This window comes from Triticum urartu, chromosome 3A, assembly GCF_056163025.1.
Source record: "Triticum urartu cultivar PI428250 chromosome 3A, HENAU_Tu73, whole genome shotgun sequence".
In the NCBI taxonomy this organism is placed as follows: domain Eukaryota; kingdom Viridiplantae; phylum Streptophyta; class Magnoliopsida; order Poales; family Poaceae; genus Triticum; species Triticum urartu.
The window spans coordinates 736,383,577-736,405,838 of record NC_141875.1 but is presented as its reverse complement, the minus strand read 5'-3'; the positions used below and the strand labels follow the sequence as shown (position 1 = coordinate 736,405,838).

Below are 22,262 nucleotides of genomic sequence, written 5' to 3'. Positions count from 1 at the left end.
ATGTGCAGTGAATTCAATATATCCTATGAATAAGGAATTGCCCTTTTTAGGGAAAAATGCTTAACAATACCCATCTAGGCCACAAGGTCAAGCAAACTTAACATTTAACTTGGGATGCAAAGCCATGTATAGCTGCCAATAAAATTGTGCTATACTAAATGAATATTGACTTTTGCAGGAGCTTCACTAAATAAATGTAAGCAAAATGAATCTTAAAAAATAGCTGTGCAAATTATAACAACTCCCAAGAGAGCAAACAATCAGTGCTTTGTCTATGGATTTAGATCTGGAAGAACCTGCAACAACTATATGAAAGAAGAATACAACAGCTCATCTTCTCTGAACACAAAACCACACCGACGTCAGGTGATACCAGTTACTGAAGGAAGCTTCAGGGCATCATCAACTGCAGTAGCATCGACTGAGATATGCCTCTGCTTGTGCTGCGGTATGCCCAAAACCTGCCTCTGAACCAAAGCTGATCCTCCAACGGAGCCCTCGGAATCACAACACCATCATTACATAGCTTGGTTAACTAATCTGAGAAGATCTTTGACAGGGTAAAACGAAAATGAATAATCTGAAAGCTAGCACAATTTACCTAGATGAAGTATGCAAATCACGGCAGCCCCTAAAGTCGTTGCCGTCGGCCAGGCCTTGCATGAACCCGCTACTTCGCTGAGATACACTGAGCTGGGACAATTCGGTCTGAAATAAAATATGATGGCTACGGAGGATTCAGAAGGCAAGAAATTTGCTTTCTTCCAACATACATGGTCTGCTGAACTAAACTTCGTTTCAGCGGGCTTTGACAAAAATCTGTAACTGCAAACATCAAACTTGTGTGCTCATCCTACATCAAACTTTAAACCTGCCGGATTAAATATTTCAGGTTAGGCTCAGATCAGTGTAGTTTATGAGTGTTAAGTGTAATTTCTAAATAGCAGAGAAACCATAACATCTAAGCACAACCCAGCAGCTTGTACAAGCTAACATCAAATCTGAAAGAGGAAATGTCGACAACAGTTGATGGTACCATGATCCACGACTCAGCAAAGTTATCTATAATCCTCGGTGAAGATCATAAATTAGGATCAACAAAGCTGACAAACTAAGAGTAACTTTATAATCTATAATCCACACCAAAATTCCTGCATATAATCCGAACAATAAAGTAAATAAAATGGTGTAACTTGGTTCTTAATTTATCTAAAAGCAGAAAATGCTAGAGAATTTGGCAGTCAGGTTATATAGCAGCAATCATCTAAATTAAATAACTCAACAGCAAAACTGTGCTACTGTCAGATCACTAATATTTTGTTTGTGTTACAACATGAAGGATACTTTTCTACTCTAGAGGGCATGTTAATTGTGTACTGGTGTGCTCTCAAAATTACTTATAAGAATTAGAAGAAATTTGCACAGGAAATATATTCTCATTAATGGTGTTTTCCCAGGAACGACAAAGTAAATAGACGAACAGAAGAGAGCTCACCCTGCATAAACGTGAACGGCACAGCCATGGGAACGACAACCACAAGGCCTGTAAATCAGTAGCAGATAACACCATAATGTACCATGGATCTGTAAAGTATAATACCTATTAAAAAGGTAAGAAATTCCAGGAAATGGTAACAGACAAATTAATACAAATAAACTGTCAGCTTTCTAATTTTCAGGTCTCAGCAGCTAAAGGCCCGTCCTAAATATATCAATGAGTAATTTCTAGGATGTTTCACACACAAATTGAGCTAAAATTATACCTACCCTACCTTTACTACATGCTCTCACTTCACCGCTTCATATACTGGACACTAAACTATTCAAACATCTAGCATAATATTGGCATCCATTTGTATGCAAATCAGATTTGATTGCAAATAATTTTATCTTCCATCTCCTTAATGGATTTTCAACAACAAAGCTTTCTCCTGTTATATGCCTCAAAAAGTAACAACAAAAAAATAATTTTCTGAACGCGAACACATTCAGATAAGAAAAAAATGAGGCATCATATAACAGTATAAATGTGCTTCAGTGTCACTGAAAAATATTACCTTCCATCGCTTGATTTTGCCCAGCAGTGAAAGCCATTGAAGATACAATATGTCTGAATCAACCGAATATAGCAATAATTCAGTTCAATGTGGGAATATACCTGCAGAAAAGAATTTAGCAGCCAAATATAAATGGCAATCTCAAATTAGTTTATAAATATGCAAGGCACCTCCCTATCTATCGGTTTTTTTTTTCTGAATCTGCGCCTATCAAGTGTGTCCTCTGAATAAACAGACATCTCAGGGCTCTCTGAACTATATTGTACGGTGCTAATGAATCTAATGCTTACAGGTAGGGTCAATTAATGAAACAAGTAAAACCATGTTTGCATAAACAGGTATAACCCACGAAACAGTTCCTCTCGAAGCTTATTGTTCTCTTGAAAAACAAAATTCTTCTTCCAGCACCGAGCAGAGCAGAGCACATCAGATCTCGGTTGCTCGACAGAAACCAAAACGAAATTGTGCCCACGCAAGAGCGCAGCTCGAATCGTAGACCAGAGGATAAGGAGGCCCCCGATCAGATCGAAACCGAATGGACTGCCCTGCCGTTCGTCAGTGCATCAACTCAGGGAGAGAGAGGCCGAATCCCCTCAACATATTATCCAACTATCCAGGAAGCAGAGAGGATGGACGGGTGGATGGATGAATGGACGAGTGGATTCGAGAAGTGGGAGGAAGGTGCAGGGGTACCTTCTTGTAGGTCAACGGGGAGGCGAGGCAGTAGACGCAGTTGGTGCGCCGGCGACAGTGCAGCTCCTCCTCGCCGGCCGGCGCGTGCAGTGTTCTGCCTCCAGTCTCCGCCGCCAGTGGGTCTGAGAGAGAGAGGGAGAGGGAGGAGAAAGGAGGTGCCGTACGTGAGGAGGAGAAGAGGGTTGGAGCGGGGCAGGCGTATCTGGCGAAGGAAACGACCAGTGCGGTGGGGCAGCGACGAAGCCAATCGCACGCCTGTTCTCACCTCCTCGCGCAACCGTCCAAATCCTACGTGGACATCGCGAGCCGGCGCCTCTGATGCACACCTTATTGTTTTGGATGGCTTCGGAACTAGAACGTCCGTGACGACATCGTCCGAGTTGCCATTCAGCATGATGACGCGTCAGAAGGCAGGCTTAACAGTGACAAGGATCTTGCCGGCTTGGTACGCAGCGCAGAACTCGCCACGGTGCGTGGGAGGCGGCGCGAGGGTCCTCTCGATGAGCGTCCACGCGATATCGCCCGGGCGCAGAAGTGCGGCCCTGAACTTGGCCGCCGAGCCTGACCCGACACAGGAGATGCCATAGAGAAGGATTGCACCATCGTCGTACATGATGCCGCGGGGACTCTGCCCTTCCCAGTGCTGCCACGTGAAGGGAGGCATGCTTTCTGTGGCAGCGGCGCCGGTCAGGGGGTCGCGTAGGCTAGGGCAGCGGCGTTCATCTACGGTCAGGTACCGGACGGTGGTGCCGTCAGGGGTGGACACCCAGTTCCTGCAGGGCGGCGTCGACGACGGAGGCGATGCGTGGTAGCTTCTCCGGAAGCAACTAGTTAACGAGAGCGCTTCTTCAGGAGACTCGCAACGATCAGCGCCACTTGGCGCGCTCTCAGCCATTCGCCACATGTCGCGCTCTGGACGCTTCCTTCGAATTTTGTTTTTTTATTTTTCCGCACGCGTTTTCGGCTTTTTAAACGGTTTTTCCTGGTTTTTTCGACGTTTTTGTTTCCCCCCGGTCTTTCTTAGCTTTTCGATAAAAAAACCGCGAAAAAACGCGTTTTTTTCCTTTCGCGAAAGTCATGGTTTTTCTTTCGCGAGAGGCACGGTTGTGCTTTAACGAGAGTCACGGCCGTGCCTTTCGGAAACGAAAAAAAAACACGTTTTTTGTGTTTTTTTCTTTCGTGAGAGTCACGGTTTTGCTTCGGCGAGAGGTATGGTTGTGCTTACGCGAAAGTCACGGCCGTGCCTCTCGGAAAGGGAAAAAAATACACGTTTTCTTTTTTTTTCTTTTGCGAGAGTCACGGTTTTGATTTTGCGAGAGGCACTGTTGTGCTTTCGCGAGAGTCACGGCCGTGCCACTCGGAAATGGAAAAAAAACACATTTTCTGTTTTTTTCCTTCCACGAGAGTCACGGTTTTGCTTCCACGAGAGGCACGGTTGTGATTTCGAAAGAGACACGGGCACCTCTTTCGGAAAAGGAAAAAACCGTGCTCCCGGTTCGGTTTTTTCGTCCGGCTTTTTTCGTCCGGTTTTTTCATGAAAAAAAAGTTCGTCAAAATCTATCAACATGGGATTTAATTTTGAAGATCTCGACGCGAGGAATCTAATGATGAAAACGGTTCGAGATTTGAACGCACGGTTTAAAAGATAAAATGTTTTGAATAAACGGATCTACGAAAAAAGAGAAAACTCCCAGGTTGCGACAAGTGACCCGCTGCACGTGCGCCACTTGTCATGACCTGGAAAAATAGGATATCCTTTGCAAGGAGTACTCCTTAATTAATGATTTCAAGCTTCTCGTGGAGAAGACGCATCTAAACCTGAGCGGGGCGTCGGGTCTCTGCTGGACGGCGCCAGAAGCCACGGCAAGAACTGGGCCCTCGACACCGGCGTCTGAGACCGTGACTCGCGCCATGATCTGCAGACAGCGAGGCGGATGAAGTCGGCGGCATCGTGAACGCGGCCAGCAATGTCATGGAGCAGGTCCGGCGCGAGGTCAGGCCAGCGAGACGAGGCCGAGATCGCCGCGTCCTCGTCCATAGCAACCGGCGGTATCGATCTGATGTGTTGCGGATCAGGCAGGTGTTAAACGATCCGCGTGCCATATACTCATTAGGAGTACATAACCAAACCAGGTTTGGCCATCGGACTCGGTCGGACATCCGATATTTTGAAACATTGCTATCATGGCGTTTTTGTTTTTGCATCGAATATCATGGGGTTGATAATTACTCCATAACCTCCACGGCCCATCTAACGCGATCCTATGCCACACGTATACAGTTCAAACTTCAAACGGGTACCTTCTTTGTTGAAAGCCTTCAAACGGGTACTTGATATGATGCAGTATGTCACACAATTATACTACTACCACCATTACGACGTTTGAGCAGTTTAATTAAACTGGCAAAACGTCTTATATTTAGGAATTGAGGTAGTAGTTTGTACGGAGAAGCGATCGCACTTGAAGAAAGTTTTACTTCGGTTCTCGACTTCATTGCAAGTTTAGTTTTCATCCCAAATCTTTGTTTGCTGCAAGAAACCTTAACTTTATCAATCGAGCTCTTAGGTGGTTTTCCGGTTTTCATGCTCACTTCGACAATCCTTTATTTTTTCTATATAACCACATATATGTCATTATACAATTGTATTAGAAAGAGCACACATATGGTCATCATACGAGACATACATAGATGTCTTGCAATGTTGCATCAAAGACTCCGCAAGAAGTAAAACTAAAATTTCACTTTCATAGAATCTTGTGCCACCCCAAAACGTCGACCACCATCGTCCACCTCCGCCGTTGAGGCAACATCAAAGAAAGAGGGGAATTGCCTTCATACCAAGAACTAGAGGAACACCTTTGCATACAAGGATACTTTTTGAGCCGATGAAACAGACCACCTCGAGCGATGAGACCGTGACTTTGTGGCACGCCGGCCAGGGTTCTTACCCATGTCCGCTAGATCCCAGTTTAGGATTTACCTGATATCAAGCCCGGCAAGAAGACCGATCAACCTGCTCCCCATCACCACCCGTTAGAGCGCGAATGAGATGGAGCATGTGACGCCCGGATAATTAAGCTACAGTGATCCCCCGCTAATGATGCCACGTCACCTCGGTTACTGTTGATAAACCCTAGATAATTCAAAACCGAAACAAGTTCAAAATTTAATTACAAGAAAACAATAAAAGTTTTCAAACATTGAAATAAAAATGTTCGGTTTGTACTAAATATTACATAGATAATTGAGGTGTAGAAGACACAGTTTTATAAAATGCATAAATATTTTAAATTGAATTAAAACAGAAGAGAAAATAAATAAAAGAAAGGAAATACAAAAAAAAGACAAAACAACAAAAAAAAGGAGAAACCCCCTGCCCCCTGGGCTTCGGCCCGGCAGGCCGCACGCCCCCCTCCTTGGGCCTCAGCCCAACCTGGCAAAGGCCGCCAGGCCGGCCCACCTCACTCCCCTTGTCCACCCCACCGAAACCCTAGCCACCACTGACCGCACCCACTCCCCCCCCACTCGTCCCACTTCTCCCCTTCTACGGTGCCTCCCCGATCCAGATCGGGATCGGAGGCACCCGGCCCCGCGCCCCGGTCGGTCACCGCAGCGCCACCCTCCCGCTCTCCTTCCTCCCCCTCCAACACCGCGCCATCCTCCCCGACGCCGCTGCTCGACCACCGCGCGACCCGCCGCCGTCGCGCCCGACCCCGACGCAAGCGCCCATCCCCGACGCCACTGGCGCCGCCACCCATCGCCCGAAGCCGTCCCCCGCACCACCGGACCTCGTCACCACGCCGGAGCGTCGTCCCCGTCCTCCTCCCCACGGGTCGCCCCCGAGCCGCTGCCATGCCCCTCCCGCTCCCATGTGAGCCGCTGCCTCCCTCTTCCTCCATCTCCTCCTCTGTGCGCGCGCGCCACCGTCACCGCGCACTCCCGCTGCATCCCGTGGCCGCCGTCGCGCCGCACTTGTGCGCCGCCCCGCTCCCTACAGGCGCTGCCGCCTGCGGCTGCTGCGCACTGCTCTACGTCGCTTGCCGCCTCTGCCTTGGTCGAGGCCGATGCCAACGACCCAGTGCACCCCCCCCGTTGCGCTTTTGCCAGCGCCGACGAGCCCTTGCTCGGGTCGTCCTGGTCCGGCCGCACCCTCCACGGCCCCGGCGTCCCCCTTCGGCGACTACCCGCTTCGCCACGGCCCCATCTCGGCGTGGCCTCGCCGACGTCGCGCCGGCGCCCGTCCACGCACGCTGGCCATCGCCCGGGTCCACCCCATGGCGCCTGGCGTCGCACGCCCGTCGCCCGTTCGGGTTACGCTCCAGGCGCCCGCTAAGGCCCCTGGCCAATGACACGCGGGGTCCACCCGAAAATGAAAAATAATTAAATGAAAAGATATAATGATTAAAATAGTTAGTTGATTAATTAACCAAATGAATTAATTAACCTAATTAATCATGTTAATTAACCTGTTAACTGCTTAATTAGTCTAACTAAAATTGTTAGTTTACTAGTGAGTCAATGACAGGGGGCCCTACCCCCTGTTGACCAGTCAAACCTTGACTGGTCAACTGGGTCCCCCTTGGCCCACTTGTCATCCCCTGGGTACACTTTTGTGTACCCTGTGCTGGGTGCACATAGCATTTATTCAATTAATTTCAAATTAATAATAATTTCAGAATATCATTAAAACTTTGAAAAATTATATAAAATAATCCGTAAGTCAGATGAAAATACTTTGTACATGAAAGTTGCTCAGAACGACGAGACGAACCCGGATACGCAGTCCGTTCGTCCGCTACACATCCATAGCATAGCAAACACGCAACTTTCCCCCTCTGGTTCATCTGTCCGAAAACGCGAAACACCGGGAATACTTTCCCGGATGTTTCCCCCCCTTCGCCGGTATCACCTATCCCTACGTTAGATCACCTCTAGCACCACGTTTGTCATGTTATGATTTGATTGCTTTGTTATTTATTGTGTTCCCCCTCTGTTACTTCTTTCCGGTAGACTACGAGACCGACGCCGTTGATGCCCCGGTCGATTACGGTGTTGACGACCCCTCTCTCTTGCCAGAGCAACCAGGCAAGCCCCCCCCCCCCCTTGATCACCAGATATCGCCTACTCTCCTCTATACTGCTTGCATTAGAGTAGTGTAGCATGTTACTGCTTTCCGTTATTCCTATCCTGATGCATAGCCTGTCCTTGCTACTACTGTTGTTACCATTACCTGCTATCCTACTGCTTAGTATAGGATGCTAGTGTTCCATCAGTGGCCCTACACTCTTGTCCGTCTGCCATGCTATACTATTGGGTCGTGATCACTTCGGGAGGTGATCACGGGCATATACGATATACTTTACACAGTTACATTACCTGTGATACTGTTCGGAGATGGGGGCTGAAGGGGCAGGTGGCTCCATCCCGGTAGAGGTGGTCCTGGGTTCCCGACGGCCCCCGACTGTTACTTGAGGCGGAGCGACAGGGCAGGTTGAGACCACCTAGGAGAGAGGTGGGCCTGGCCCTAGTCGGCGTTCGCGGATACTTAACACGTTTAACGAGATCTTGGTATTTAATCTGAGTCTGGCTACTGGCCTATACGCACTAACCATCTACGCGGGGACAGTTATGGGCACTCGACGTCGTGGTATCAGCCGAAGCCTTCGTGACGTCAGCAACGGAGCGGCGCGCGCTGGATTGGACTGGAACGCCTACTAGGCTAGGTCTGCTTCCGGCCGCCCACGCAACGTGCAGGTGTGCTAAGGGCGATGGGCCCAGACCCCTGGGCGCTTAGGTTTAGACCGGCGTGCTGACCTCTCTGTTGGTCTAGGTGGGGCTGCGACGTGTTGATCTTCCAAGGCCGGGCATGACCCAGAAAAGTGTGTCCGGCCAAATGGGATCGAGCGTGTTGGGTTATGTGGTGCACCCCTGCAGGGAAGTTAATCTATTCGAATAGCCGTGATCTTCGGTAACAGGACGACTTGGAGTTGTACCTTGACCTTATGACAACTAGAACTGGATACTTAATAAAACACACCCTTCTAAGTGCCAGATACAACCGGTGGTCGCTCTCTCACAGGGCGACGAGGGGAGGATCATCGGTTAGGATTATGCTATACGATGCTACTTGGAGGTCTTCAGTTTACTCTCTTCTACATGCTGCAAGACGGAGGCTGCCAGAAGCGTAGACTTCGACAGGATTAGTTATCCCCCTCTTATTCTGGCATTCTGCAGTTCAGTTCACATATGATACCCTTACTCCATTTGATACCCATGCATATGTAGTGTAGCTCCTTGCTTGCGAGTACTTTGGATGAGTACTCACGGTTGCTTTCTCCCTCTTTTCCCCCTATCCCTTTTATCTGGTTGTCGCAACCAGATGTTGGAGCCCAGGAGCCAGACGCCATCTTCGACGACGACTCCTACTACACCGGAGGTGCCTACTACTACGTGATGCCCGCTGACGACGACCAGGAGTAGTTAGGAGGATCCCAGGCAGGAGGCCTGCGCCTCTTTCGATCTATATCCTAGTTTTTGCTAGCCTTCTTCAGGCAAACTTGTTTATCTTATGTCTGTACTCAGATATTGTTGCTTCCGCTGACTCGTCTATGATCGGGCTCTTGTATTCGAGCCTTCGAGGCCCCTGGCTTGTAATATGATGCTTGTATGACTTATTTTATTTGTAGAGTTGTGTTGTGATATCTTCCCGTGAGTCCCTGATCTTGATCGTACACGTTTGCGTGTATGATTAGTGTACGATTAAATCGGGGGCGTCACAAGTTGGTATCAGAGCCGACTACCTGTAGGAATCCCCCCTTCCACACTCTTTGGTCGAAGTTGAGTCTAGACATTACAAAAACTTTTACTAACATGGCCGTGTGCCTTACGGGCCCACGTTGCCATTTGGGTGGTATTAGAATCTTTTACTCCTCGATCTTTACTCCGGGATTATGAACTCTCTTCTATTCGGGTTAAACGATTTTTACTAAAATCTAACTTTAGGTTCTCGAAATTACTTTCTCCCGGAGAGCCCCTACAGTCCAGATGATCGCCGGCTGCACCAGAAGATTTCAAAGATACTCTCCGATATTCTCTCGAGACCTTGTGCCGTTGCTTTTGCAATTCCCTTCCACCGAAATATCCCTATGGATAAATACTTACACCTGTCGTGCTTACTTTTATTCCCAGTCGATCTTGTTATTACAAGATACCCCGAGAATATTTTGTGCCTACTGCCTTGCAGTTCTTTGCCACCTGATTACCCCTAAGAATAATTTCTCGCACTTTCCGAGTATCCGCTCATCCCCAGTTGTTCATGTGTTTCTCAATGGTCTTCGAAATACTATTCGATCCTCCAAAAATCCTTAGTAGCTTATTGCTCTGCAATACTTGTCTGCTTGCATGATGGATGCTTTCCATATGTCTGGCAATATTCGTTAGTATCCTTAGGCACCATCATTTTGATCCCTTTGATTCAACATGAGTGCGAATGCACGCAATCATCAGTTGATCCTTTTAATTATCTTTCCGGCTCAGACGTCATTTTAAACATGAGTTGGTTCTCAATAAATCCAATTGTCGTCGATTGTACCCCTAAGGATATTCAACTTATCCATCCCTAATCAGAACATTGCTTCTGATCCCTTGATTTGAAAATCATAATTCCTTTGCATTTGAGCTCTGAATTAGTCAGTTGTTTCTAAAGTCTGATCTCCTTGCATTGTTTCTCCCTCTGGTTGAGTACCGATGCTCACACCAGATCCCTTGAGGACCACCAGATCCTTTGTTGGATTTTATCCGACAACGTCCTTCATATTCAAAAAGTCTGTGAGCCTTTTCCTCGGATACATAATGCCTTTGGTAAATTGTATCCTCTGCTTTCTCAAGCATGCTCTACTATCGAGCTTGTGTTATTATTCTTGAAATTTGTGGTATATACTCCTAAGATGCCCCGATGGGTTGAACCTATGCCTTCCCCAAATGGTATGAACCCGAAAGTTTTCGCGAGTCATACTCTTCTGTTGTTTCCCCAGATAAAATTTCTACACTACAGCCTCATCAAATGCGAGAAGTAAAATGAAAGGTTATGCATTGAAGAAGTGGGAGTCGACCTTGAGCCTTTGCGTTCGTGCCCATGGACCCGATGTGGAACTTTTCATCGAAGCTTCTTGTAAATGATAATAATCCCCTTGTTATAAGTTCGTCCTGTATCTATGTTTGGTCCTTTGCAATCATGGTTCCGACCATATTTTCTCCTTAATACCATTTCTCGGACAAGTTTAAGCACTTGTCTTCTGCAGAGCAATACCCCAGTCCAACCTCTACTTTGATCTGTCGTCGAGTATTACCCCCTGGTATCTCGAGGATACCACGGGATACATAACTTCTTATGAGTTCTTCATCAACTAATATTCTTGCCGATTCCATTTTTCCAACGGGTTCTCAATTGTTAGAACCCCTCAAGGACACCGACAACTGAATTGAGTCCGCACTACGATTCAACAACTCTTAGTAACCTTCATTACTTACGAGTCTGAACTCGATCACGTCATTCCGAGCCTACTCGGCTATATCACTATCGTGCCAAATTTTAACTATGCTACCTGGTCCTTCTTTCCGGAGCACAATTTCGACGATGGGCTAAGCTTACGTCGATCTTCCTTGTCTTATTGTTTCACCTCAAACAACAAACTTGATTTCAGGTTTGTGTTGTACCCATGGTTCCAATAACCTTTCGCTTCATCATTCGATTGACTTGATGTCATCGCCGACCGATTACATCTCCATGAAACCTCTCGACAGAAATTGTCATGATCATCATCAACATTTCAAGCTCCTCAAGGATATCAATTGAATTCCTGATGAGAAATACCATCCTTTCCCTCGATGATTTGTGTTGTCATCGACCACTCGATTGCCTTCCGTTCAACACAAACTTGTTCGTGTTTTGTGTTATACCTTGAGATCCTTGCTATCCGGCATTTGTTCTCCTTTACCTTGGAGTATTACCATCTTTTATGTCAAGAGTGTTGTGAGAATTTCACCACCTCTTAAGAATTCTTGATATAGGTGATACTTCTTGCCATATCCGTTCATTCCTTGGCCGTGAGTTCAAAAGTTCTAGCAACCCTTTTGCTTTGAAGTTAATGGTCGATATTTCATTCTTAGACCATTGGTTGTCGAATCACCATTCTAACTTTGATCATGCTACCTAAACCCATATTTCGGGTGGACCTTTAAACCACTGTTTAATTGTGTATGTTCTCCTCGAGCATATTTCACTATATCATTTGATCCGACAAATGTTATCTCCTTATCCACATAACTGTGGAGACCCATCTTTTGGGATACCATCGTTGAATTATCACTGAGTCCATCAGCCACCTCCTCATCCTCTCCTTGGCTTAAATGATGAACTCATGATTCAGAACTTGCTTCCATAGATCATTTCCCGAGAATCTTGCAAATCATCTCGTCAATTTGTGTCTCACCTTTTCTTCTCAGGCACCCTAAGTCTGAGGTATCCTGACACCAATCAGATCTGAATCTCGGTCAGATATGATGGTTGGAACATATTTTCAAGAATTATAACATTGATCCTCATATGACCCGGTAAGGTGATGTCATGCCTAGCATGCCTGACCAGAGGACCTAGTGTTATAGTTTCCTCTTCAGCAAGGTTATCGATTCTTCCATGAGGAAATTGTAAAACTTATTCTACAAGTTGTTCTTGATGGATCCTTCGTGCATCCAAACTTTGAACCTTAATTGTTGACCATGTCAATGCTATCTCGAAGCATGTCTGTGGTAGTCCGATTTTCAAAAAAGTGCACTTGAAGCACAATGCTAAATTTTCTTTATCATTTATCCTAACACCATTGTATGGGTAATATCTTGAGATTCCTCCCCCCTTACCTAAATGGTTTTCTACTTTCTATCCTGTCATGGATATCATGCTCAGCTTGTCCTTGGGAAGGATATACCCTTGAAATATGTGTTTAAACACATTTTCCTTTCCATTGTCCTATTTAATCTGATGACCACCTTTTCCTTTCCATTGGTTTGTTTAAACCCTTTCTATGGTCTATACGATCTAAGCAGTGATAGTTCCATGCTTAGGTAAGCACCTCATTGTACCACTCTTTTAGTAAGACCCTGTTACCATTGTTGATGACATTTCGGTAACCACCGATGGACGAGAACCTTGCCTATTGGTCCGCCTCGTTCAACGAGCAGGAAAATGGTTCTCTTCGTCCCTCGACCTTGGTATCGATATTATTGCCGACATAACTGACAGGCTACCCTCTGACATGTCTTGCTATCATGGCCGTGCCAGATGTTGACGCCCTTCCTACTTTAACCACATGGTGGGCCCATAACCCACAGTTCCACAGCATCGAAACCTGACTCTCCTGTACAACCTATTGTCAAAGTTATTCCTCGCGCTTGACTTCATATGTAATTCACGTGCCACCTGTCTGTTGATCTATTCTGGTATCAGATGCACTACTTATTCACATTGCTCTAAACCCCTTCAACACATCGTTTCAGGGAACGACGATTGTCTATCCGCTTCAAACTCCTTATTGTACCTTCTTACCTTACTCTCGATTTGTTCAACTCTAGAGATACTCATCTGTTCATTCACGGGAAAACCCCAGACGATTACCCCTTAAGCATTCTGTCGTAGCCGAGCTACCCCTTACCTTTTCGTAAGTACGATGAAGATCCCGAAGACAGGATGACGACTTCATCATTTTGACCTGAAGCAGAAGTATGAAGGCATCAATATATATTGGATTGACCTCTTCGAGAAGAGCAACCAACACCGAGAAGATCCGTTAGAATTTCGTAACCAATCTCTGCCCCTTACCCTCCTAAATCTCGGGACGAGATTTCTTGTAGTGGAGGAGAATTGTGACGCCCGGATAATTAAGCTACAGTGATCCCCCGCTAATGATGCCACGTCACCTCGGTTACTGTTGATAAACCCTAGATAATTCAAAACCGAAACAAGTTCAAAATTTAATTACAAGAAAACAATAAAAGTTTTCAAACATTGAAATACAAATGTTCGGTTTGTACTAAATATTACATAGATAATTGAGGTGTAGAAGACACCGTTTTATAAAATGCATAAATATTTTAAATTGAATTAAAACAGAAGAGAAAATAAATAAAAGAAAGGAAATACAAAAAAAAGACAAAACAACAAAAAAAAAAGGAGAAACCCCCTGCCCCCTGGGCTTCGGCCCGGCAGGCCGCACGCCCCCCTCCTTGGGCCTCAGCCCAACCTGGCAAAGGCCGCCAGGCCGGCCCACCTCACTCCCCTTGTCCACCCCACCGAAACCCTAGCCACCACTGACCGCACCTACTTCCCCCCCACTCGTCCCACTTCTCCCCTTCTACGGTGCCTCCCTGATCCAGATCGGGATCGGAGGCACCCGGCCCCGCGCCCCGGTCGGTCACCGCAACGCCACCCTCCCGGTCTCCTTCCTCCCCCTCCAACACCGCGCCATCCTCCCCGACGCCGCTGCTCGACCACCTCGCGACCCGCCGCCGTCGCGCCCGACCCCGACGCAAGCGCCCATCCCCGACGCCCCTGGCGCCGCCACCCGTCGCCCGAAGCCATCCCCCGCACCACCGGACCTCGTCACCACGCCGGATCGTCGTCCCCGTCCTCCTCCCCACGGGTCGCCCCCGAGCCGCTGCCATGCCCCTCCCGCTCCCATGTGAGCCGCTGCCTCCCTCTTCCTCCATCTCCTCCTCTATGCGCGCGCGCCACCGTCACCGCGCACTCCGGCTGCATCTCGTGGCCGCCGTCGCGCCGCACTTGCGCGCCGCCCCGCTCCCTGCTGGCGCTGCCGCCTGCGGCTGCTGCGCGCTGCTCTATGTCGCTTGCCGCCTCTGCCTTGGTCGAGGTCGATGCCAACGACCCAGTGCACCCCCCCCGTTGCGCTTTTGCCAGCGCCGACGAGCCCTTGCTCGGGTCGTCCTGGTCCGGCCGCACCCTCCACGGCCCCGGCGTCCCCCTTCGGCGACTACCCGCTTCGCCACGGCCCCGCCTCAGCGTGGCCTCGCCGACGTCGCGCCGGCGCCCGTCCACGCAAGCTGGCCATCGCCCGGGTCCACCCCATGGCGCCTGGCGTCGCACGCCCGTCGCCCGTTCGGGTTACGCTCCAGGCGCCCGCTAAGGCCCCTGGCCAATGACACGCGGGGTCCACCCGAAAACGAAAAATAATCAAATGAAAAGATATAATGATTAAAATAGTTAGTTGATTAATTAACCAAATGAATTAATTAACCTAATTAATCATGTTAATTAACCTGTTAACTGCTTAATTAGTCTAACTAAAATTGTTAGTTTACTAGTGAGTCAATGACAGGGGGCCCTACCCCCTGTTGACCAGTCAAACCTTGACTGGTCAACTGGGTCCCCCTTGGCCCACTTGTCATCCCCTGGGTACACTTTTGTGTACCCTGTGCTGGGTGCACATAGCATTTATTCAATTAATTTCGAATTAATAATAATTTTAGAATATCATTAAAACTTTGAAAAATTATATAAAATAATCCGTAAGTCAGATGAAAATACTTTGTACATGAAAGTTGCTCAGAACGACGAGACGAACCCGGATACGCAGTCCGTTCGTCCGCTACACATCCATAGCATAGCAAACACGCAACTTTCCCCCTCTGGTTCATCTGTCCGAAAACGCGAAACACCGGGAATACTTTCCCGGATGTTTCCCCCCCTTCGCCGGTATCACCTATCCCTGCGTTAGATCACCTCTAGCACCACGTTTGTCATGTTATGATTTGATTGCTTTGTTATTTATTGTGTTCCCCCTCCGTTACTTCTTTCCGGTAGACTACGAGACCGACGCCGTTGATGCCCCGGCCGACTACGGTGTTGACGACCCCTCTCTCTTGCCAGAGCAACCAGGCAAGCCCCCCCCCTTGATCACCAGATATCGCCTACTCTCCTCTATACTGCTTGCATTAGAGTAGTGTAGCATGTTACTGCTTTCCGTTATTCCTATCCTGATGCATAGCCTGTCCTTGCTACTACTGTTGTTACCATTTCCTGCTATCCTACTGCTTAGTATAGGATGCTAGTGTTCCATCAGTGGCCCTACACTCTTGTCCGTCTGCCATGCTATACTATTGGGTCGTGATCACTTCGGGAGGTGATCACGGGCATATACGATATACTTTACACAGTTACATTACCTGTGATACTGTTCGGAGATGGGGGCTGAAGGGGCAGGTGGCTCCATCCCGGTAGAGGTGGTCCTGGGTTCCCGACGGCCCTCGACTGTTACTTGAGGCGGAGCGACAGGGCAGGTTGAGACCACCTAGGAGAGAGGTGGGCCTGGCCCTAGTCGGCGTTCGCGGATACTTAACACGTTTAACGGGATCTTGGTATTTGATCTGAGTCTGGCTACTGGCCTATACGCACTAACCATCTACGCGGGGACAGTTATGGGCACTCGACGTCGTGGTATCAGCCGAAGCCTTCGTGACGTCAGCAACGGAGCGGCGCGCGCTGGATTGGACTGGAACGCCTACTAGGCTAGGTCTGCTTCCGGCCGCCCACGCAACGTGCAGGTGTGCTAAGGGCGACGGGCCCAGACCCCTGGGCGCTTAGGTTTAGACCGGCGTGCTGACCTCTCTGTTGGTCTAGGTGGGGCTACGACGTGTTGATCTTCCAAGGCCGGGCATGACCCAGAAAAGTGTGTCCGGCCAAATGGGATCGAGCGTGTTGGGTTATGTGGTGCACCCCTGCAGGGAAGTTAATCTATTCGAATAGCCGTGATCTTCGGTAACAGGACGACTTGGAGTTGTACCTTGACCTTATGACAACTAGAACCGGATACTTAATAAAACACACCCTTCCAAGTGCCAGATACAACCGGTGGTCGCTCTCTCACAGGGCGACGAGGGGAGGATCATCGGTTAGGATTATGCTATACGATGCTACTTGGAGGTCTTCAGTTTACTCTCTTCTACATGCTGCAAGACAGAGGCTGCCAGAAGCGTAGACTTCGACAGGATTAGTTATCCCCCTCTTATTCTGGCATTCTGCAGTTCAGTTCACATATGATACCCTTACTCCATTTGATACCCATGCATATGTAGTGTAGCTCCTTGCTTGCGAGTACTTTGGATGAGTACTCACGGTTGCTTTCTCCCTCTTTTCCCCCTATCCCTTTTATCTGGTTGTCGCAACCAGATGTTGGAGCCCAGGAGCCAGACGCCATCTTCGACGACGACTCCTACTACACCGGAGGTGCCTACTACTACGTGATGCCCGCTGACGACGACCAGGAGTAGTTAGGAGGATCCCAGGCAGGAGGCCTGCGCCTCTTTCGATCTGTATCCCAGTTTGTGCTAGCCTTCTTAAGGCAAACTTGTTTATCTTATCTCTGTACTCAGATATTGTTGCTTCCGCTGACTCGTCTATGATCGAGCTCTTGTATTCGAGCCTTCGAGGCCCCTGGCTTGCAATATGATGCTTGTATGACTTATTTTATTTGTAGAGTTGTGTTGTGATATCTTCCCGTGAGTCCCTGATCTTGATCGTACACGTTTGCGTGTATGATTAGTGTACGATTAAATCGGGGGCGTCATAGAGCAAGAGCATACACAAATTATTTTGATGCCGCGCCGTCTCCACCATTGATGCAACACTTCTGAAAACAAACTATGTATATTCTACACCTCTACCGGACAGAGCCTGCCGGGGTCCCCGCCCGCTCCCGTCGCTAGAGAGGCAGACGGAGAAAGACAAGGACCCAGAGTTGCCGGCGGTGTTGCTGTGTTGAGGACAGACCTTTACTTGTGGGAATGTGTGACAATCTCTACTCCTAATGGAGGAGTCCGTACGTTGTTTCGTTCGTTCGCTCACCCCCCACACATCAAACCAAGGAAAAAAACCCACGCTATCGTAATCAAATCCGATTTTTTTATCTCCACTGAAAAACGGTAGGCATCACCCCAGGGAGAAAAAACCCACGTTTTCCTAATCAGATCAATATATACTTCCACGCTTTTCCTATAATCAAATCAAATCTGATTCATTTCATTTGTTTCGTTCGCCTCCCCTTCGTCCGTCCATGTAGCGATAAAAGGAAACAAACTCAAAAAAACCCGAGAAACAATGTTTGGCAGTGATTACATCCTAGAACAGCAGGCACAAGATATGGAAGCAATCACATCCTAACAACCCCACAAAAAAGCAATAATCAGCCTGATTTACTTCCTAAAATAGCAGACACAAGGTATGGACAAGAATCACCTATTATCATAGAGTATATCATTGCCAAAGAAACAGGATAATCTCCTCAAATATCTCCGTCATATTGAGACTGTTATTTAAGTACGTACTATTTGTTACGGGCTTGGTCATTCAAGGACACTCCTGGATCAAGCGCTCCCCATCAAGCACAGCACAACGACAGATCATTGGGAGATCACACGAGGTCACCTGTTGTGGCAATCACGAGTTTATTGTCACCTACGCCCGTTGTGGTCTATCTTCACCTGGAGGACACATGTGCTTACAATCAACCAACTGTGCAGTCTCGCTTTCATTGCCTCGAGTGAGTTCAACTTTGACACCGGCTCTGCTATTCCCTTTTTGTCAAAGCAATCTAATTCGATGGTTCCATGGTGTTGTTCCCCCGTGATCTTCATAGTCCTGATACATGCAAGTGAATTATAAGCTTAGATGATGGCATTATTCATTTATATTTTTCACAAAAGACAATGCATACCACTACGAAAATAGCCTCATAGTTTCTGCAATTCATGGTCAGATAGCTCTTATATCAAGTAATGGAAGCAATAACATTTGCTTATAAGATGTCACATGATAAGGGACAAGGAGTTGTCTACTTTCTAACAAACTGTGTATGTTTTGATTGGCAATCTGTATCCGAGCATGAAATAATCTTTACAGTTGTTAGGTATGTTCCTATGTGAAACACCCACATACCAATGGATACAATGCTTCCCACAGCCAAGAGAGCATGTGGAAACATCAAACGGTATCACCCCTTCACACTGACATATTTTTATTTGTAGTATAGTTATCGGTATATCTAGATTTATTAAATCCAACTATGTGCTGCGTATATTGATTCAAATCCAGACCTTGCAGCTAAGCAGAAGACCCCGTGTGCTGAATCCATCGCCATGCCTCGCCCAGATGCACATCTCTTATGAATCACCATGTTATGTTACTGAGGTTTCCATATGTCCTGTCTATATTTCTTAGTTACTTGTTAATCATGCTCTGTAGGATTCAGTTGTACTATATTCTTGGTTACATGTTAATCATGCTCTGTATGAAAATGAAAATATTCCGAACAGGGTTCACAGCTAATGCAAACTTCAATTCGACACAGTTTCGATGAAAATGAAAATATTCAGAATAGGGTTCCAATGTTATGTTCGAACATCCATAATGTTAGCCTCTAACAAGGCTTCATAAGGATCTATGTTACATTAACTGATTTTCTTTGTATGGACGTGTTGTCAACATGATTTATTTTCCCAACTGTATTAAAGAAAATCAATGACGAATGATATTCTGTCCAGGATCAACTGTGATACCTATGTTCTATCCGTTTTATTTCCTTCCTAATTTGAGTTTTTCCTTCCTAATAATGCCCACTAACTCTGCAATTATTGTTACAGGATCACCTTTCTATCCAATATCGACCTAATCCCACGCACAAAGGAGATCCGTATCCATTTTTGCAGTGAGAGTTGATTTCCATACGGCACACACTATTGGTTTCAGATCGTAGCCCCGTTCTCCAGTTGATCTTTCCCCACCTCTGATACAGTCAGCCCAATGCCACACCGCTCAAGATTAACCGCACACAGACACCTACCGAAATGGGTTACAGTAAGTTGATTTATTTACTCATGTTTACCATTTATCATTACCATCATCATGTTTATCTGCATCCATTATTTCCAAAACACACCATGTTTACTATTCCAAAGCACTGAATATTTGAGCCACGATGAAGAAACTGGAAGATAATATCCGGCTGGAAACCAATAGTACAAGAAGGAATGAATCATACCCATATAGAGAGCATTGATCGGCATGCTCGACGACCACTCCATGGCCTTTGCGCTGCACGACTGTCGCTCCTCTCCACTCCATGTGCGTTTCCCTTTGGACGGCGGAAGAGCAGCCTCCATCACCCAGCGACCGCACAGCATCCGTCTCCTGGCCACCGTCTCCGCACAGACCCCGTCTCCCGGCCACCACGCCGTCACCGTATCGTGTGCAGCCTCTGTTTGCCGGCCACCGCGTCGTCACCGTATCGCGTGCAGCCTCCGTTTGCCGGCCACCGCACCTACCATTAATGGGCGGCAGCCCACACATTCAGGGACGGCTGCCCGCGCATCCTCAACGAGCGGGGCGTGCAGAGCTCCGAGGAGCCGGCCGCAACGTCACATCGACCCAAACGTCGAGCGTGCCGACCACGCCGGCATATAAATCGTCGCCGATGCCGACCACTATCTCCTTCCTTCCGTGAAAAGCGGCGAGATTGGAAGGACGTTCTGCGTAGGGTTTCCATTAGAACTTTTTGTGCTCATCCGACGACCGATCTGGGTCGTCCAGAAGGTCGAACATTGTGCACCGTGGGGTAATAGCGGCGGCGGGCCCAAGTTTGGCCAAATTGAATGGATGGCGGCCAACGTTATTTTAGCCCTTGGAACTTTTTTTGCGTGAGGTCTTACGGCTGGGACAAATGTTAGGCTGTGTGTTTTCTCTTGTTGAACTGGGCATTTTCGCCTATTCTTGTTTGTTTGCTAATTTAGTCTTTCAATGTTGGCTTACACTAATATGGAAATAATGTTTACATTATCTGAAAATATTAACAGCAAGAAATTTGTATTGCCATATGCTATTAATTTTATGGCAATTACTATGTATCATTTTAATATATCAGAGATTAAAATCATTATTGATGTCACTGTACCAGAATTAATTTGGTACAACTGTGACTTATCTGAGATTAAAATGTAAATCATTTTTACAGTCTGCTACGAATTGTTTCAATTATAAAATTAATGATGTTGGGGTATATTAATAGCAAGTGCATTTCACTATTGTTGAAGGCTTTGTAAAATAGCATACTGCCAATGATATGGAATGATTGTATAATGTGGTGCTTACTTATATTTTCAAAATAAGAGAAACATTTTTTCACACAATCTTCCTTGCAGATGAAGTCTCCGGCATGATCCAGTGAACATACTCCCTTCAAAGACACGTCAAACTCTATGAACACGAGTAATATTTATTGATCAAATGATGTGTAAGTGTACTACATTCTGATGGGTGTCATCGATATTATACTAATGGAGGGAACCTATAGATGTGAAAGAACGTAAGCGGCACCATGCTACAGAACGATACACGCAAATGGATAATTTGTTTGCCAGTTCAAAACAAAGAAACGACAGTTTCCTACTAGGCTCAACTTCGCCATGACATTGAACGCCGATATTTACTTGCCCGAGCCAGTGTTTTCTCATGGGCAGTTGTGTGTTGCACTATCTACATCCATCGCTAGACAAAATGTCAGGATTCTTGCCATCCTGGATTTTGGTAATAAGAAAAAGAACTCAGATGCAAAAAAAGTTCAAATTGCAGCAAAAACAAGAGATCCGATCGTCATGTTGGTACGTACATGAAGAACATCATCTATAGAGAGATCCTTAATTACATCATAAGGGAGAAATTGGCACTTATACTACTTTCTCTTTTTTTTATTATGTACAACTATGTTTTTAGAATAAAAATAGATAATTGTATGTTTTTTAATTTAGAGAGATGTATTTTGTGGTCACCTCCGTCATGGGGGGCCATTTGTGTTTAATATGCAACTTCAGGTGTTATTGAGAGAAACCGAATCAGTTGTGATATCAAATAATTGTGCAATCATTTATCTTTTTTAGAATCTAAAGCTTTTTTTATAATCATTAAAATGAGATTATTCAGTGATATGTCCATGATTTATACATGTACCATTGCCCGTGGCAACGCACGGGCATTTTACTAGTAACGTAATAGTGTCCGTGATCACAACAAAACAATCAAGTCGTTACCTTTGCTGAAATTGACAACAACCCTTGTGAAGAAAGCAAGAAAACAGGGATGAAGATGTGATGTTGGTCCGTACAATATATCCAACTGAAGATCTAAACATGCTTTTAGGATATAGCAGAAAATAAAGTGAGTGACATTCTATTGAATCTTTGCTACCGTGGGCACCTTTCGTCGCAGATACTTCCTCTGTAAACTAATATAAGATCGTTGAGATTACTACTTAAGTGATAAATAAATCTTATACTATTAGTTTACACGGGGAGTACTTGAAAACTCCAAAATGCAACAGGATTCCATTGCACGATCTCTAGTTTCTGCTCCATGCACAAAACAACAATTTGCGATCTACAAATCCTCTTTATTTC

At 46.5% G+C, this 22,262-nt stretch overlaps 1 protein-coding gene across 1 annotated transcript; it reads right to left on the bottom strand.

The window, feature by feature from the left end:
• Positions 1-212: 212 nt before the first annotated feature.
• LOC125546337 (uncharacterized) lies at positions 213-4,788 on the bottom strand. Its single transcript, XM_087516309.1, has 7 exons — positions 4,569-4,788; positions 3,172-3,311; positions 2,751-3,005; positions 2,058-2,158; positions 1,496-1,600; positions 602-727; positions 213-497 (listed from the first exon to the last, which is right to left on the bottom strand). The coding sequence occupies exons 1-7, from the start codon at positions 4,786-4,788 to the stop codon at positions 392-394; spliced, it is 1,053 nt and encodes a 350-aa protein (XP_087372435.1). The 3' UTR covers positions 213-391.
• Between the last annotated feature and the right edge of the window lie 17,474 nt (positions 4,789-22,262).